General features: G+C 34.0%; 2 protein-coding genes across 6 annotated transcripts in view; one reads left to right on the top strand and one right to left on the bottom strand.

The window, feature by feature from the left end:
• Positions 1 to 14,566, top strand: part of LOC148611510 (uncharacterized) — a 14,928-nt gene extending 362 nt beyond the window's left edge. Inside the window, exons 2-9 of one of the 4 annotated variants that reach the window (XR_015924143.1) lie at positions 1,050 to 1,163; positions 2,387 to 2,545; positions 3,034 to 3,101; positions 3,353 to 3,593; positions 3,895 to 3,996; positions 4,349 to 4,473; positions 12,846 to 12,985; positions 14,338 to 14,563. Coding sequence is in view for 1 of the 4 variants with exons in the window: in XM_088592113.1 (XP_088448239.1) it covers positions 1,050 to 1,183; positions 2,387 to 2,545; positions 3,034 to 3,101; positions 3,353 to 3,593; positions 3,895 to 3,996; positions 4,349 to 4,473; positions 10,337 to 10,364 (857 nt within the window). In the remaining 3 variants the exon portion in view is untranslated. Of the gene's footprint in view, positions 1 to 1,049; positions 1,184 to 1,682; positions 1,770 to 2,386; positions 2,546 to 3,033; positions 3,102 to 3,352; positions 3,594 to 3,894; positions 3,997 to 4,348; positions 4,474 to 10,336; positions 10,380 to 12,845; positions 12,986 to 14,337 lie in introns of those variants that run through there. The other 3 variants (XR_015924141.1, XR_015924142.1, XM_088592113.1) reach the window with 3 other exon arrangements.
• LOC148611509 (uncharacterized) lies at positions 5,815 to 19,447 on the bottom strand. Of its 2 annotated transcripts, XM_088592112.1 has the most exons (3): positions 19,351 to 19,447; positions 13,226 to 13,288; positions 5,815 to 9,857 (listed from the first exon to the last, which is right to left on the bottom strand). In XM_088592112.1, the coding sequence occupies exon 3, from the start codon at positions 9,747 to 9,749 to the stop codon at positions 6,405 to 6,407; it is 3,345 nt and encodes a 1,114-aa protein (XP_088448238.1). In that variant the 5' UTR covers positions 9,750 to 9,857; positions 13,226 to 13,288; positions 19,351 to 19,447; the 3' UTR covers positions 5,815 to 6,404. The 2 variants fall into 2 exon arrangements, with proteins under 2 accessions (XP_088448238.1, XP_088448237.1); XM_088592111.1 differs by lacking the exon at positions 13,226 to 13,288.

Raw genomic sequence — 19,447 nt, 5'->3', positions numbered from 1 at the left:
TAGACTTTATTGTGTACGTAGGAACTTAGATAATCTAACAGTCTGATACCTAAACAAGTGTACTTCCAATTATGATTATGAATACCGTGCCGATTCGCTTGTTTAAATGCATTGCATATACGTAAGAAAAACGAATCCTTCAATGGGAATATGCTCGTGCTGGTATAAATCACGTCTTTTAAAATGTTCCTAGAAAACTATTTTGTTTTATTTAAACAGCTGACTAAGCTGTGATTTACATGCAACACATGTTTGATGCACAGATGGAAACCGACTTTTCCTCAGGATATGTTTTAACTGCGTCACCTTTAGTGATTCCAGGTTTTGTTATTACGTGATAAGGAATATTGTAGCAGTTTAGTATCCGTAGGAAAAGGACAACGGCATGCATGTATATATATATATATAATATGACCATGCATTCATTAGTTCTGTCATACTCCGACAAAGTTAACCTTCCTGGCATCACCAACGGTGATAGCAGGTCAAGTAGCTGCTCTACTCTCTCCGTCTGTCTATAACGCTTAGGGGTACCTACATGTAATCTGTATTTCAGAAATTATTTTATCAATATCATTAAAACTTTGCTCAGTGATTATAGACATGTGGCAGATCACACCTCGTATTATGGAGAAATTTTATATATTAATTCCTACGTTTTTTAGCTTATTGAAGTTCGCCATATTTTTGCCTTTATATATTTAAAAAAAACAATTTTTGTAATATGTAACTCAATAAGTGCACTATTGAATCTATACAATTCAAATTTTGCGTTTTGTTTAAATACATATTGAAAATATGTACCTTTGCCAATGTTCTAGTTGAAGATTTTCTACAATATATTCTTCTTTTCTTTAAGTGCAAACTTTATATCAGCTATCCCAAGGCTTGCTTCCGATCCACAATAATAATCAGTGTAAGGCGCAACCATGCCATACTATTATTATTGTTTTTCATTGAAAATTAATATAAACATGGACTAGATGAAAAACAAAGCCTTTTTTCAACATGCATTAAGTGCTAGTCAAATAATTCGTTTTTGGTTTTAGAAAATGAGCAAGTAACCGGGTCCTTCAAGATTCGCGGAGCTTTCAACAAGTTGACACGCTTAAAAGAGGAAAAGAAAGATGGTCACGAGATAAATGCGTACACTGCATCTTCCGGTAACCATGGATTAGCTTGTGTTAGTTTGACCAATTATTATCACCTATGTTTAACATTTAGACCATAGTGGCATGCTTACAATTATCAAGGGTTTGGATTGCTAGTGGTCTCAGTATCGTATTAATTTTCCCATAGACTTCTATAGTGAAGTGCGTATTTTTAGGATTTTTTAAAAAATATGTAAATTGATTCAATAAAACTTTCACTTATGTAGCATTTCTAAGGACATGTGAAAAAATAATTTCCCGCAAAGAAAATAGGGTGAGTCCACGAAGATCGGACAGAAAAGTAGTCTCGAACTATAAATAGCCATTTTCCCTACTTTCACTTTCGTTGTGTACTCACCAAACCAACCTTTTCAGTGGAACATTTTTATGATATTATGTTAGATTTTCTTTTAAAAAAGTTCTTCATCTTACAGTGTGATGTTTGCTCTATTTTATAAGTCATTGTTCATATCTTTTGACAAAATATTAGTTTGTAGAGAGGCAAAAAGAAAATGCACTATATTTTTATAGCATCCATGTTTTGACGTACACCCGCTCAGGGATATGCAATACGATACTGGTACCTAGTGGGAAATGGTTTCCGTATTTATCGATAAAGTATGTACAGTTGGATCAGGAAACTACATCCGATTACAAAATGTACTTCTGGAACAATTCTAAACTCTGATCCTTGATCTCATTATATTTATATAAAAGCTACAAATTGAAAGCAAAGTGACGTGACAAGCAAGTTTTATGGTGTTTCAATTATTAAAAAAGTTTTATTTCGTAGCACGATTAATAAGAAAACGTTGTATATATAACGCTTTGGAACTGTCATATTAAAGATGAATAAGGCATTTTGCATTTAATGAAGGGTCTAAAAGTTAGGTACAAACGCTATCATTTTATATAAACTCTAAATATCACAAGATTTATAGACTTGTGTTTGTACCAGAAACTCGAAGTTTTAGAATATGTTAATTCGTTTTCATGAAAGGACATTTGTCTTGAATCTCATTAATGTTAATGGGAACAAATAATCTGTTTTGAGTCAACAAAATTCAAAATAAAAAGATTAAAACAACAAAACGTGGAACACTATCATCCATGCATTCCCTCCTTAAACTCAATTGTTTCCCCAGTAATTTACTGCAGTATTGTAAGATACTCAAACGAATTTGCCTTGCACAAAACTTTTTATCGATATAATTATCTCATTTTTTTCATTCCAGTTACATGCTAGTAAGACCTTGAACGTTCCTTTGACGATATACTGCCGAGAAGATATGGACCCTGAGAAAAAAGAAATCCTGCTGCACGAAAATGCAAATCTGCGATTACATGGTACAGATTGTCTTCATGCAGAAACCAAAGCCAGGTCAGAAGCTAAGGTATATCCGATAGTTAAGAAGTCTAGTTTGCTCCAAAGTTAATATCACTGGTACATATAATATGAAAATGAACTCTAAAGGGATGTACGATACCGTAGTATTGTGTTAATTTGTTATTTTCAATTTTAACTTCTGACTTATGAAAGGTTTAAGAACTGTGTGGTTTATTAGGATTAAAAACCGCCAAACGATAACACGTCTTGCTAATTGGAAAGTCAATGGACCATTATCAAACTTCAAAGTCAAGAAATAAAGGAGTCAAATGACATTTATATATCGATTGGAAAAATGTTACGAACTTCGGATTGGCAGAAAAAAAACATGCAACTTCTTTCCTCCAGTTAGTGAACAAGTGTTATGAAAACTGAATTGGCAAAAGAAACAATTTCACACTATAACGAACCTATTTAAACATAAAAGATTATGGATCTATAATTCATATTGAAGATACATATAGATGTATCCTAAAAATGATTTAAATATTGCAGGCAACTGGCGGAGAATACATACCGCCATACAACGATCCAGATACTGTTGCCGGCCAAGGAACTGTAGGGTGTGTACCTATGTAAAATACATTTGTGCATGTACTGGGCATCAAACGGTTTTGTAAATTTCGTGCAGAGTTGGACAAAATTGACCAATTATAGCATTGAACATACGTTTTTTCAGGAACCATCTTTCCGCAATCTGAATTTGGCTTTTGAATATTTGACTCCTTGACAATCTGTTTGATATTTTAGGAAGTCATTATTCTGAATAGAAATGAACTCAAACTGATTTAAGATAACGAATCTCCCATTTCAGGATTGAAATTCTTGAATCTTTGCCGTCTGTTGATGCCGTTCTCGTTCCGGTTGGAGGAGGCGGTTTGATTGGTGGAATAGCCCGATACATTAAACAAGTAAAACCTTCAACAAAGATCTATGGTTGTCAACCAAGGAACTCTAAGGTGATGTACGAATCAATAAAGGCCAAGAAGATAATATGGGAAGATTCTTTGCCTACCTTGGCAGATGCCACTGCTGGTGGAATAGAGGAAAATTCTGTAAGTTATATAAATGAACAGCTGTGATTGATTTGAGAATAATATATATATATAAGCGAAGAATGAGTGATTTGATTTTTAAAACTATGTTAAGTCGAACAACTTTTAAATTTATTACATTGTAATTGTTCTCAAATAAATATGCTAACAACAAATAGTAATGATAATTCTCTTTTTAGAAGAATATTTTTTTAATCTTGATAAAAAAACAATGCCTATAAAAATATCAGTCAATACTTGTATCATTTTCACGACTGCAAGATATCTTTAAACTAAAGAGATGCTTTTAACTCATACACAGATAACATTCGAGCTATGCCGTGACTATGTTGACGAATGGATTGTGGTAGAAGAGGATGACATGGCTAAAGCTGTTGTTTTTATGATGGACAAGCACCATAAGGTATATATGCAGCCTTCAACGTAATTGTGTATTTGTTTTATAAGTTTTATAAGTTTTGAAGTAGCAAATGTTTTCATTGATCTTAGTCTGTGCTTTTGTATATTTTATTGTTTTGTCTCTACCCATGGTAGATGAATACAAGATATTGTTCATAAACTTATATAAATTTACTAGTGCTGTACATGTATATGTCAAGTTTTTTTTCACATAAATTTGCGAACATAGCGATCATTAAATAATTTACATTTCTTTTTAATATTATTGGAAATTCGTTTTACAGTGAAAACGATTAATCCGAATTCAAATAGGTATATTAAAAAACATTCATAATTTCAATTAATATTTTTTCTAGGCCGTGGAAGGGGCTGCAGGTTTATCTATTGGAGGATATATGACAAATAAGCAGAGATTTGCTGGACAAAACGTTGTCATTGTGTCTTGTGGGGGAAATATCAGCAGTCAAGTCCTGGTTGATTTGTTATTAAAGCATAAAAGCTAGTAGTATTATGTTTGCTTCTTTGTGCAACTGATTTAAATCATTTGCATTAATGTTTAGGTAGAATTGACCTTTTTCTTCGGAGCGATTTTGCGGTTTTTATACGTCTGTCTAAGAAGGGACGTATTATGGTATACCGTTGCCCGTAAAAGGCATTTGTCCGTCCATTGTCAACACTTCGGACAATAACTCAAGAACACTTTCACCTACTTTTATGAAACTTTGGTGACTTGTCTATATCTACTGAAATAAGTTTCCTATAGACTTTTATAAATTTCAGATTTTTCGTTTCCGTGTAATGAATTTTTATACTTAAAAAGGGGTATTTTCAAGTTTTCGGACATTAACTCAAAAACACTGTCACCAACTTTACTGAAACTTTTGTGAATTGTTTATATCGATTGACGTAAGTTCCCTTTCGATTTTATTTTGGACTTGACATGATTATGAATTGGATTATTGTTCGGTAATTTTGTTGTTACCCACATCCATAACTTCATTATGTATAGCTACGGTACAAAATGTTCTCGATAACTCATTAGGAATTTTAAGAACAGCAGAGGACGACGATCATACCGGTGCATCAAGTCCATTTTCCTAGTTTTTTCAGGTATCTGGTTTAACTGTTAGTTACCAGTTTCTCTTTGTGGTTATGTTTTTCTGTTTTCGTTTGCCTGGTCTTTGTCTTTATTTTTTTATTTTTGCTATAATCGCAGTTTTCCTTTATCTCACTTTTTATAGTGGGAGCACATATCATGTTTTTTCCACTTCTTGAATGAAAGTGGTAAATTCACCATGTCAATGGTCTGAACTACATTTCTGATTGATTAAATAGCTATTTTTTTGGTGATGTTTTACATTGTGATCTTTTTACAGTTGTCTTTCTCCCAAAATCACTGGTCTTTTAATATGGTACTCATGTACCCTTACCCATGTGAATGTTGAAAATTACTTATTATATAATTTAAAGTTACTTCCGTTACAATAGAAAAAAGTCACAAGCTGTGATATGTGCCTGCTTGCGTATAAGCAATGACTATCTAGTCTGTAGCTTTACTGCACGCATTGAAACAATTTTTCATCAGTTTGCAAATTGCCCTATGGAACTTGAATTTATTGACTATTTGTAATTTGTCAGGTTTCAGTTGTCGGCAGATTTCTTTTAAGAATTCCACACATTACAAGTGATAAGTTGCGTTTCTATCATGTCTTTTTTTTGTTTTATGTAGGACTCCCATCTCGCATACAAACCTATTTGTTGATAAAAAAATGATATGACAATTACCCCACTTGACTCAAACCAAAGTAAATCACACTACCAATTATAAATTGTTATAGTTTTAATTCCCTGACTTCAAATTAAAACTCCTTGTGTATGAAATGAATTGATGAAATATGAAAGACAACAGTGAATATGCATACTTCGACATGACCCTATCACAAAACAAATTATACGCTTGAGAATTATATACCACAAACAATAGATCAATATCTCGGAAAAAGATGTTTAAATTTTAGAATTTTGAAATAGATCCTTTAAAACGTATATTTGCATGGATAATATCTTATGATTGTAATATGGAACATTATTATTAAGAAAATTTTAATTAGTTGTAAATTTCCTTCACGACTGACCTGTAAAAAATATTCAAATATATTTAAGAGACAATTGTTGATTTAAAGGAAAACATTCTAAAACAAAATCATCGAGGAAACAAGAATCTCTACTAGCTGACATTATGGAGTGAAAACCTAAAATCTATACGTTAAACCCTTACTTAATTAGGATTCCGTAACCTCAGACAATCCCTTATATCAGTATAGTAGAATGTGAGGTTTGAAATTAATAAAGTTCTCTACATATGTATATTGTTTTCTATCAACAAGATTTTAACGCAACTATACTGTTATATTATTGTGCTGCAGGTTTTGGAATATTAGGTAATCTGTCGTCATACGGTGACGAGGGTGACGTCGGCAGACTTGAGTCGTCGCCATCATCAAAAGTATGCATTTGGTCACGCAAACTTTGTAATTGTTCGTGTATTTCTTGCATTTGCTTCCTAGCGTCATCAAATGCCTCATCAGAGGACTCTAAATCGAAAGAGTCATTCGGATTATACACACTTGGTCCAACCGGAATATCATCTTGAAATACATCATCGTCTTCTGCTTCCGGTTCCCAAACAACAGGGCTGTCTGGTAATGTTTTTACCATATTAAAACTGAACATGGCATCAACCTTCTGTTCATGGTCTACACAGGGTGTATATGGTTTACTATAAATAATTTGACAAAAGTCGTCGTCATCGTCTTCATCATCGGCTAACATACTATCGTTACTTGCATCATCGTCATCCCATTGCTCCGATGCATCAAGATCCGACTCGGTGTATGCTAGTGATCGTCTACTGCTGTCAGAGGACTTTTGAGAATAATAACCCACTAGCTGAGTATTCTCATACATATTTTCGTTCAAGTCGACAGGACTATATCCTGAGGCTTGATTACATGTGTTATCAATATTGTCTTCTGGTTGATATTGGCTTAATTCACTAAAATGAGAATGCACCTCGTTAACATGAGATTTTTCAAACTCCTCAATGACAGGGCTATCTCTATTTTCACTACATTCTTCAAGTTTATTTTCGTCTTTTTCCTTCGCTGCTGCAATTAGCTTAGCTTTTTCTTGAAATATTTTTTGCAATGATTGGTCTAATTTTGAAGGTGTTCTCAAAACACCAATAGTCCGCCCAGATTCGTTTCTTTCATCAGCATATAGTATTTCACCGTCTGAATCTGAGTAATCTGAATAATCGTCGTCTTTGTAAGAATGAATAACATCACATAGAATATCAGATTCCCGTTTGGGTCTCGTTTCAGAATAGTCACTATCACTCTGACTTTGACTCCTATTTAATACATTATCGTAGTCAATTTCTTCTTCCGTTGACGCTATTTCGTCGTAGTCTTGATGCTGTTTTATTACATTGCTTTCCTTCCTTTCCAATTCAAGCTCATAGCATACACGTTTAAAAGCTTGTTCTTCCCGTTCAAACTCACGTTCATGCCGCTCAAAATCTTCCAGATTTACATAATCGGGCTCAGAGCGACTTAAATCTGGCTCTGAACGACTTGTAATACTTTCAGTTGTATCAGATTCTGATAAATCGTTTTTTTCTAACACCGGAAGTGACGGACAACTCACACTACCACCCTTTTCAACCGCCATATACTCAGGCCTATATTTTTCTTCACTTCCAATCGGAATCCAGTCGCTTTCGGCGTCAAAAGTTTTGACTACGTCGCGCTTAATGAGATCCTTTTCTTCATCTACAAGTTCAACCAGAATGCCACGTTTTACACAATATGTTTTTTTCGTTACCAGAATATAGTTATCTGGGTCATTTGCATGTTTGTGATTAACAGCGAATAGAGTTGAACTCCGTTTACTTGAGTCAGTTTGAACTGGCATTATATTATTCAGCATTTTAATTTGTTCTTCTATTAATTTTTCATTCAGTTCGTTGTCATTTATCATTTGTTTTTCAATATCAAATTGACTATTTCTATTTGGTTCATGCGTTGACTTGTGCATAACATTTGCACAGTCAACATTTGTAGGTACCGCATGGGCAGCAAAGGCTTCCCCGACTGGTTTCATTCTGAAGTTATTATTCATTACATCTAGTACAGATGCGTTTTCCTTCCCTTGTGGAGTTTTAACAGGTGAACAAATGTCATGTCTGTTCACCATAATAGGGATTTGATTTACGTTACCAAATGGTTCGTCAGCGACTGTTTTGACAGTTGCATCCTGAAACTGCTTTGGTGGTGGACATTCATGGATAACTGGATTTAAAGTATCCGGATTTATATCAAAATACTGTTCATCACAAAATTCTTCTGGCGCTTGTGGTATTCCAGGTGACGACGAGTGAGAATCAGTAAATTCATGAAACTCTGTTCTTTCCAATTTTGAGCTGTCATGTTCCGTTTCAAGAAGAAGTGACAGCCTCTTGCATACGGAATCACCGAAAAGTTCGTCCTCCTTAGTCAAAATTGACCCTGACGCTTCACTCACTGTTGCCTCGCTTTCGTCAACTTCGGATAAAGTGATACCGGAAGCAGGAGATGGGGGTGGGACATGTTCTTTGGTCTGGTTAACATTTAATAAATTCTCTTTATTTGCTTTCTTCAACTCTGGATCATTAAACCTTATTTGGGTTTTTGAAGGTGACTGAACAACGGGAACAGCACGATAAGCAGAAGTTTGGTCGAAACATTGGTTGCCAGTATTTTTGTCTGTGGGCTCTGACTCAGCGTACTTGAATTTTCTTCTCTGGGAAGGCGAAAGACTATCACTGTCATATCTCACCCATTTTGCTTTTTCCCCAGTCCGTATGAGATTTTCCTGTGTACTATCACTCATTTCAAGACTATTGTTTGAAATTCTGCTATCACAGCTACTTTTATTTCCCTGTCTAGATTTCAATTTGAGCGACCCATTCGTAATATAACTATTTTCGCTGCCACGCGAATTTAATACTGGCACTTCCTTTGGTTTTTCGCCTAAGTTACCATGATGTATTTTCTCGCCTGAGTGTTCGTAACTTGGTTTCTCGTCTGCTTGTCTTAGTTGCATTTTTGATTCTATTGAACTACCACTACTATGCCGATTGAACTTCCGATTTTCAAATCCTGTGTTCTTACTAATCAACTCAGGTGTTGTGAGGAAGAATTTTGCTCTCGGAGATAGGTATTCTTTCGGTTCGTCTTTTGCCTCAACAATTTTCTCACTTTGAAGAAGTCTTCTCACTACTCTTGGGCTATCTCTAGCAATAACTGGAGAGAATTTAGCTTTATGGCCCTTTCTAGGTGACGGTGGGGTAGCAAATGTATCAGAAGCTGTCACATATCCAATACTCCCATTAGACTGGTCATCGACATAGTAAGGCATATGTTTTACAGTGCTAGTTTTATCGCTGTTTTGTTGTGTAACAGTACCAGTCGATGCAATCGTACTATCAGACAGCCTTCGGCTACTCAGTGTCGAGTAGGAATAACTGTCACATTGCGATGCATCTCCATCTTCTCTGTCAGGAGAATCTCCTTTACTTTTCTTTTTGCGCTTTTTCTTTTTCTTCTTTTTCGATTTTGGTGACTTTTGCTGTCCATCATTTAACTTTATCCATACATCATCAGTTACCGTTTCGTCATCTGCTTTTTGTTTCTTTTTAGAACCCAAGTTTCCCATTTTTAGGGGAATTAACTTTTTTCGTTTTAGATTTGAATTTTCTTACTGTATCCGCCAACAAGCCTTACACTTCATCCGTATTCTTGCCATGTGATAATCATGTTTTATCTGTGAAACATAAAGAAATTATTATAATAGTTTCAAATATTACTAAAAATACCAAACATATGTATGGCATATGTATATGCTGAACACATGTTTCAAGGAGTAAACTCTCAATAGTTGCATTAGTAATATTTTTAAATCATGTCGATTTATATTGTTCGTACCTTTTAGAAGAGTTTCAAAGTTTTCTGCTTTATGAGGATTTTGTTTCTTAAATGCTTTTAAATATGTCCATTACTAATAGTATTGTTCAGATATTGTTTTTATGTATCATAAGAAGTTATGCATTATTAAAGCAAACCAAATTGTTCCCGAATTCGAACTTTCAAATAGTACCTCTATATTTAAAACGTTTGCTGTCCAGATAATACAACAAAATTTTCAATAAAATGGGAAAAATATTACAAGAAGAGATATCAAGCAATAAATAAACTATAACATAATCCTTTGTAATATTTTTCAAAACGATAGTATAATTGTAGACGCAAGAGTACAGTCAAATGGTGCTAAAGAAAACACAGAAGTCCAACGAAGTTTAAAAAAAATACATAGCTGACCTGGACTTGTCGAATAGGTTTTGGCTTATTTAAGTATATTTATATCTTTTGCCCAATATTTTCAAAGTAACTTTGCTGAACACAGCTTGACACAACCGCAAAATCCTTTACAGTTGTTGAAGCATGTACATTTAATTCAAGCTTGGTTAATCTCATAATTTGGAATGTGATTGAATGTTTTCCACAGGATAAGAATTTTGATTCCTAACTTCTAAACGGTTCAGGAAACAACCTGTTAATCAAACCACGCATGCCTATGTGGTATTGCACTTGTTGTACAACGATATCAATAAACTTTTACTAAAGTTATTGTTCACTCGTTAAAAAAATCTGCATCCTATTTGGTTCTAACTCCTAAATAATGCAAATCTCAAACCCTGATTATAAATACTAGCCTCCCTTTTGTGGAATATTACCTTTGGTATCAGTTTAAAGAGATCTATTCAACTTTACTTAAATCTAGATAAAGACAATAATTGTTTTCTCTCCCTAATTTCTAAACATTTCCAATATCAAGCCCTCCAAAACTAATGGTGGCCTCCATGTTGTGGTATGGCACCTTTTGAAACAATCTCATGGATGTTTATACAGATATATTCAAGTTTGGACATCGATTGTCTACGGACGACGAGGACAGCACTATACCACTTTCTAACCGCAAAGTTAGGACGTATAATAACTATTTAATATTTATTCCTTAATCATTATATATTTCCATGTAGCTTTTAAAACAATTTGCACACTGCAGGTAATTATGAAAATGTGGATTAATTTCTTGATCTTAGTAAATCTTCAAATGATATAATTGTATTTTTTTTTTTTTTTCAAAATACATAAATTTTATCTGATTTGTTGACATCTGTTCGATTAACATCTCTTAGAAACATTTATGTCATGTGATTGTGACGTCATAATCGCTGTTTGAAAAACTACTCGTTTAATTTTGAATTAAAATTAAGCTATAAAGAATTACAAAAAACATATGTTAAGATCAGTTGAAATTACCTTAATACATGTAGTGGATACTTAAAAAGAACTCGTTATGTAAGTTTTAAAATTCGTGTTTTATCAGAATGGTTCCTTGATAAATCACAATCCATTCGTCACACGATTATGATATCATGGATTCAGTGTGAAAGCGTTATTAATATCATCATAAACACGAACTAAGAAATAATTACTGCTCTATGCTTATTTTGGAATTATTTCTTTTTTAAATAAATTCATTTTTGTCAGTGAGGCGCCCCTTTGGGAAACAAAACATTTAGTCATTCCTCGCCATATTAGTTTTTACAACAAAGTACAATTATTACAACCGATTCAACAGTAATATGCAGGGGCGTAGCTGCCTATACGCAAATACGCAGTTGTGTACTTTCGAAAAAAGTAACAAAAAAAACCACACATTTTAAAGACGAAATAAAGGTTATTTATCACATATGCATACCATGACGTAGTATAGGCTCTGAAAAACAGGCTCCAAAATCGTTAAAATTCAGGAGTTTTCCTCAGGGCTTTGCCTTGCCAGACTCGCTGGGGGCCTTGAGCGACCCCCCCCCAAGACCCCTCGCCGTAATTTTGCGTACAACTAAAACAGGCCTAGCTACGCCCCTGATATTTTAAAAATATGTATATCAATGTGGACGAAACATTAACATGCGTCATATAGCCAACTAGTATTTTGAACACGTTGACATTTCTATTTGTTCTTATGTAGTACGCTAAGATCGTAATAGAGGAGTCCTATCCTGAGAAGTATCAATTGCTTTGTTCCTTTCATAATTAGTAAATTATTACGATCAATGAATACAGTGGAAAGTGACAAGTTCATTACAATGATTACACATGTGCGAGGAGAGTTTTACGCTTTTATGAGACTTCCTTTATTTACAAAACGAACGTATCACGCCATTTTAGAATTTATTTTTTTAACTCGAGTAAGCAAATAAGTTTTTGTTTTGTGAATGTTTTCGTCAGTAATTATGCAAGTGAATGCAGATAGCATAAATTGCATAACACAAATGTGATGGCTAATTCGTGATAGAAGTTTCCACCGTTTCCTAAGAACAAACTAATATTTACTCTCACGTGACAGACTTTGGGCAAAGGAGTAATCAAGGGAACCAAGGTTCTAGGGGAAATCAAAAGAAAGTTACCCCCAAAGTGGCGTGTGTGACGTATGCGATATAATTAGTTAACTTTGATACAATTATTTTTCACAGTGGAAAAAAAGAATTGTCATCATTCAACAAAATGAAATCAGTGCATGAACCCTTATGTAGAAATTCACTACATTGCCATTGGTCTTGTTGTACACATTAAAAGTATTCTGTTATTTGTGAAATTTGACATTCTTCTTTATTCCATTTATCAGATTGTTATATTGTACTATTATTACTACTAAAAATGTTTTTTTACAAAATATATCTTGTAGTTATAGGTCATATTCGTGTTTAATCAGAATGTTTCTTGTTACATCACAACCATGTGTCTCAAACGTGTGAGAAGTGGATTCAATGTGAAAGCGTCATAACCATCATCATCATAAACACGAATTATATGACTAAACTAAAGGTGAGGAAAACGTGCTTTTATAAGTAATATAAATGATTCAGGTATTCTAAGGATGCTTGTCTTTTTGCCACTTATTGGTCCCTTATTCCTAATGATTTTTGGCTGTTATCCCCATAATCAATAAATATAACGATAATAGGTATGGTGTATATGTCAAAGAGACAACAACCCCACCGGGATGAAAATGTCAGGCCAAGGCTACCTATTGGTCTTCAATAAACGATGAAGAAATCCACGTACCTCAAGGCAGTCTGAAGTTGGTCCAAAACATTATACTCAGGTACAGCGAAAAAGCTCCCTATACTTCAGTAGCATAAAAAATAACTTAAGGTGAAAACGAAACATACAGAGGCAAGAAACTTCATATTTTTAACGTAAACTGATTTTAAAGGAATGGGTTTGTCGTTTTTTTTTTTACTCTTCTGTAGTAGCCTGTGTAAAAACGACTATATTAAAAACTGGACTAAAATTACGCGCATTTTGTTCCCATGTGTATTCCTCTGGTATGTTGGAACACCTGTCCCCAACGAATTTTCTAAGACACACTGATTTATGTCGCTTATCTTGATCTTTATCTAAAATTGGCAAAAAAGAATGAAAGCTTTCCACTTAACTAAATGAAAAAATCCAAAAACTTTCCATTGTCAACTACCCTTTCTCCATGTGCTGTGGCATATGGACATTTTATCTTGTACGTTTTTGCCGACATAACGTGTCTGATTTAACTCGGCGGGTGTTTCTAGAAAAGCAGAGGACGCTTACCCTACCGGTGCATCTGGTCCATGCTCCCAGTTTTTAGTGGAGTCCGAGTTGCTCATTTGCTTTTGTTACTTTGTATGTATGATTTTAGTTACTTTATGTTCTTGTGTATGTGTATGTTTGTTTTCCATGTCTGGTTTTGTCCCTGGATTACATTCTTTTGATTACCGCTATAACCTTGGTTTCCTTGATTACTCTTTCAATTTGACAAACATCTTCCATCCTTAATAAATAAGTTCATCCTAATTTGATCTTCAATGGACAGCATTCGACCTTAATTTATGCTGCTCGTTTCGGTGTATACCTAGTAGTTCCTTCGGTTATGTGACTTACTTTTTATTCTTTTGTCCGTTTTGTGTACCCGTCATTATTCCATTTTTTTAACATGAAAATTGCAACTTCCTGTCTATACCGTTTTGTCGTAGGACGACAAATTATATTAAAAATGCCAGCAAAAGCTAAATTTGCTAAGTGACTCAAACATCTCCTTGAATATAGACCAGGTTAACTAACAAGTTAAGCGACCTCCTTTTTTTACTTTGGTCAGCAAATGTAAATCCATAAAAAGAACACAATTTTGTTTTGTTTTCTAGTGTTTTTGCGTGTACGACAGCGGAATAAACAAGGAGATCTGCAGAAAATACCTATGGCTGCCAAGCAAAACATCAGAATGTTTACTCCTCTTGCTAACCGTTGCCAAACAAATTAAGAACTAAAGAAAGATTGTTCATTATTCTGATCAAATAATTTCAAAAATAACAGATGGTTATGAGATTGTTAAACATGGAGAAATTAAGGAAAAGCAAACTGGTTGGTGATACAAATTGTGGAATGCATCGACCATAACTTATTTTAAGTGTGTAAAAAATTGTATTAAAACCGGCATATTAAGTCTATGTTTTTAGATAGTACAATACAGTTAGGTCATTTCTGAAAATTTGGTCTCATTTTGTTGATATAAAGCTGTTTTGAGGCAGTCTGCACAGAAATATGTAAGTACTGTTTTATAAAATATCAGGCACCTAGACACTACCACAGGAATAGGTGAAAAAATGGTAAAAATAATAAGACCTTTCTTTATTCATTCTCTCACAATTTTAGTCCCAAAGGTTCGTGCGAAATAAGGTATTTTGACAATCAGCCATCTGATGCTGAGGATAGAACCTAATATGGCATGGGACTCAAACGTTCCAGATACCATTCTTCATTTAAATTACACCTGATTACCATTACATACATTACTTCTGTCTGTGTATAAATGCTTAACAACATTTAAACAATATATCCACTAAATTTCAACTTTTAATTTTAAGTTTTACAAAATTTGACGGGGGTAACTTGGTGTGCGAAACAGCTCGCCTTAATGTAAATGTAAAGTGCACCCTTAAGTCATTTGTCAACAGACTCTTTTCATATTCCCAATTTTGACTTCGTTTTTAAAACTTTTGAGCAACAGGGAGTAACCATTCAACCCGACAGGTTAACTTCCGCTGAATGCTGAACATGCGCATCATACACATACAAATTCTTTTGTTCCAGTCAAGCCCGACCTCGTGAAAGTATATTCCCGAGCTCCAATTTCCTTTTCTTTTGGTATTGAACTTTACAGTACTATTTCCAAAAGATTCATACGCTTTAACTTGGGTAATTGCCTCGAATCAAGGAAAATGGTTGTTTATGGATCATAGTTCTTTATTCAAGTCATAAGACCAAAATTTTTTCCACTCTGACTTCAGTGGAATAGGTCTTATGATACAATTTCTTAGTGATTCATTCGCGTAAGTTGTATCATTAAGGTATAAAATGCTTGTTTCTGGTCCTTTATAGCCTTAATTCCTAAACAGTTACAATTTCCAAAAGATCCAAATTATCCCTTTGTGGTATGGAGCCTTGTGGTACAATTTCTAGAGTACTTTTACTCGTACTGTTCTTTCAAAACCAAACCAAATAATCGTTTTGGATATTACCTGTTTAGCCCTTGATACATAAGGTCATAACCCCCAAATCACATCTAGTCTGAACTCTGTGGTATAGAACATTGTGTTACTATTTACTTGAGCTATTCACGTATACTTGAAATACATAGTTTAACTTTGTGAAAGTCTTGTCCTTAATTCTTAAAAGGTTAAAGTTCCACTCCCGCAAGATCAATACTTTTCTTTTGTGTATGGAACCTTGATATAAAAGAGATCAGCCTACATATATTCAAATTTTAGTACGGAAATCAAGTGCCCACGGATTATGACGGCGGTAGGAACAGCACTCTTTTTGTAGTCGTTAAAAAGCATGAATTGCAAATAAAAAGATGACGCTTACCCTACCGGTGCACCTGGTCCATGCTCCCAGCTTTTTTGCTTTTGTTACTTTGTATGTATTATTTTAGTTACTTTATGTTCTTTGTTGTGTATGTCTGGTCTTTGTCCCTGGATTACATTCTTTTGATTATCGCTAGAACCTTTGTTCCCTTGATTACTCTTGTCCAAGGTATGACTGCTTTAATTTCTTAATTCAATAAAAGCGTTTAAAATGGTTTTAAATTTTTATTTTTCTGAATGCTGCTTTTAACTGTTAATGATACAACTTTATATATCAACTAGATGATGCTTTAATTAAAATTGTTAAGAGTATCGATCATATATATATATATAGTTTTAATTCGTATTTTATCACATTTTTTTAAATATAAAAAAACATGCGTTCCATTCTAAATGATATGCAAAGCTTCAATGTGAAAGAGTCATTTTAATCACCATAAACACGACCTCTTGCTAGAAAAATCTTGATATCCTACCCCATTTCAACATGAATCTTTTGACCTGCAAATCGAACCAAAATCTTGAATAGAAGGTGCACAATGCAGTAGGATTGGGTATGACACCCCTTCTTTTAATTGGAAAGAATAATCAAGGGAACCAAGGTAGTAGGGTAATCAAAAGAATGTAATCCAGGGACAAAGACCAGACATAGAAAACAGATATACACAACAAACAACATAAGTAACTAAAACCATACATACAAAGTAACAAAAGCAAATGAGCAACTCGGACTCCACTAAAAACTGGGTGCATGGAGCAGGTGCACTCTGTTTTTCTGGAAACACCCACCGAGTTGCTCATAAAAAGTCAAGTCCGAGATAGACAATCGAGGAAAGGAAAACTATAACACATTGAATAAATCAGTTTTCATGACGCAGATGGATACACCATAAAGATCCACGAGTTCATGATGGCGACCATAACACTTCTGAAGTGATGACTTCAATCTTGTAGCAACATAACCATGTTCCAGAAGCCTATTTGTTAGAATTCTAGCGCGATACAAAAATTCTGCGTAGTTTTGGCAAGTTCTGGCTTAACGTACGAGTACTGACATGAACACTCCATACGCAGGTGCAGAAGGGATGTTGCCACATATGAAAGGAAAGTTGACCATTCTGAATGAAAAATCATCACGTTTGTCGTAAAGTTTGGTCAATGGTTTTCCTTAACCATCAATTTCTAAGAGTATGTCAAGATATGAGGCTGACTTCACAGTGTCTATCGTATAAATTATCTCGTTCTTTGGGGTAGATACGATGTATTAAATCCCCGAAATTAGGATTATTTAAAGATAATACGTCATCTATATAGCGGAAAAAGCTGAGATTAAAGGATCTAGCTAACCGATATTCTTTCTTTTGGATCAAATCAGCTATTAAGTCAGCATCATAAGACTGAAGGAATAGGTCAGCAAGTAGAGGAGCACAATTTGTTCCCATTGAAAAACGCGTCCACCACATTGGACAAATATGTTGTCGATTAAAAATTCCAGCATTTTAATAAACATCTTACTCTGTATATTTGGAAGATGAATTGGAAATATTTCTTACAAAGTATGAGGAATCTCTAACAAGAACTATATATTTGTACCGTCTTTTTTTGGAAAAACAACGATGTATAATTTTTTAAGTCTGGATTGTAACTGAGTATGTGGAATAGAAGTAAACAGTGTCGTAAAAGCATAGGTTTTAATTTGGAAAATTGGCCATCTTTATGTGTAAAATTTACAAAAAATGGTAAATTTTGTCTTACCAACCCCTTTTTCTTACAAACCCCAGCAGGCACCCCTCCTTTTCAAAGTGTCTGGATCTGTGTGTGCAATGGGAACATGTAGTACATATGTTTTAAAAGTTTCATTATATTCTATTCATTAGTGTAGGAATAGCAACGGATACGAGATTGATATTCCTCTGTGTAACGGAAAGAAGTATGGACGCCTCCTAATCAAACTTGGGGTGTAAATATGAAAAGACATATTTTTATACTATAGAGAACTAAATTGTTGGTTTTTCGTTAGTGTTCTGTCAACTTGGTCAAAGTTTTGCAAAGTTCTAGAAATGGGGATACTTCCAAGGATTTAAATATGTATATAAAATATACATTCATCAGTTAATTGATTGTACTCCTTTTAAAGTATTGCAATTGGTGCGAGATCTAACAACGTGTTAGTTAATAAAATCTCGTTGGGCTGGTAGAACAATGAACAACGGAGGACTAAACAAAGGCTTCAACTTAACAAAGAAAAAATAAAAAAATGTAAAAACCAAAGCAAGCATATAAACTGGTACAGGTATCCCATGAGACATGGTTTTAATAAGATTTTACGACGATTGGTCAAGTATCATAATTTGACGAGTTTGCATTATAGACATCACAGTTCACTCAATCTTTGACGGTGGTTTGTAAGACGCAGTTATCGTTTATAAACTGTTAAAAACAATGCAAAGGGAAAAAAATCCATAATATAGCAGGTTTCGAATTATGCAACATATCACGATAATGTCAAAAATTATGGTATAAACAGCAACATTCTGCACAGTTGCCAAACACAATTAATGATTTCGTCATGGTTGCTGTGGTTACGATTTGTAAACAAAATATTTTGAACGGATGAAATCGGCAAGAGCTGTTAAAACAATTCATCAAGAGCACCACTTTCATGTCAATTTCTTAATGATAAAAAGGCAGTTATAGTGAAAGAACTTGGCAGGCCGTGTATAATGCTGGTTGGAAGAAGTATCTTTAAACATAGAAAGATAACGGACGCGTCATGATTATTTAAAATTGGAGATTTCCTGATTGATAATTTAAAGTGTTGCACATGTTACATCTCACAAGTGACATCCTTGTATAAAATAGTACTTTGTTGTAAGAGCTTATACACATATATAGTGTTAATCAAATTCTTACCTTGGTTTAAATGAAAATGTCCAAATTTCAATTCTGCATTAAGAATGTACATTTTATGTATGCAATGACATTCAAAAGACATTGTAAAGTAAACGAAAGATGCAAAAAGGAAACTCATTGCATATTTCATTTTTTTCTTTCAGCACAATATGCAATATAATCTGCATGTGTAAAACTAAATTCGTGCAAACTCATACTTGATTTGTTAATGTATATATGTGTGCGCTGATTCATTATACAGCCTGTTGCATAATCAACATGTTGTCTCATTAAAAGATTATCCTGGATAACTTTTCAAAGCATATTTTATGTTATTTGTCATTCACGGGTCTTTATTTAAATTTGTTTTACAATGATGAAAGAATTATTGTAACCTACCTTTCAATTAGATGTGATTTGCAAGAAAATTCTCCTGACATTCTTTCCTCCTTACTTCTCCAAAAACATCCTACAGCGAAACGTAGCAATCTGTAGT

Source organism: Perna viridis, chromosome 7 (assembly GCF_037379345.1).
Source record: "Perna viridis isolate PV_CMFRI_1.1 ecotype Kerala chromosome 7, ASM3737934v1, whole genome shotgun sequence".
NCBI classification, from domain to species: domain Eukaryota; kingdom Metazoa; phylum Mollusca; class Bivalvia; order Mytilida; family Mytilidae; genus Perna; species Perna viridis.
Note: the sequence above shows the minus strand (reverse complement) of the source record. Positions and strands in the feature narration are given on the sequence as shown.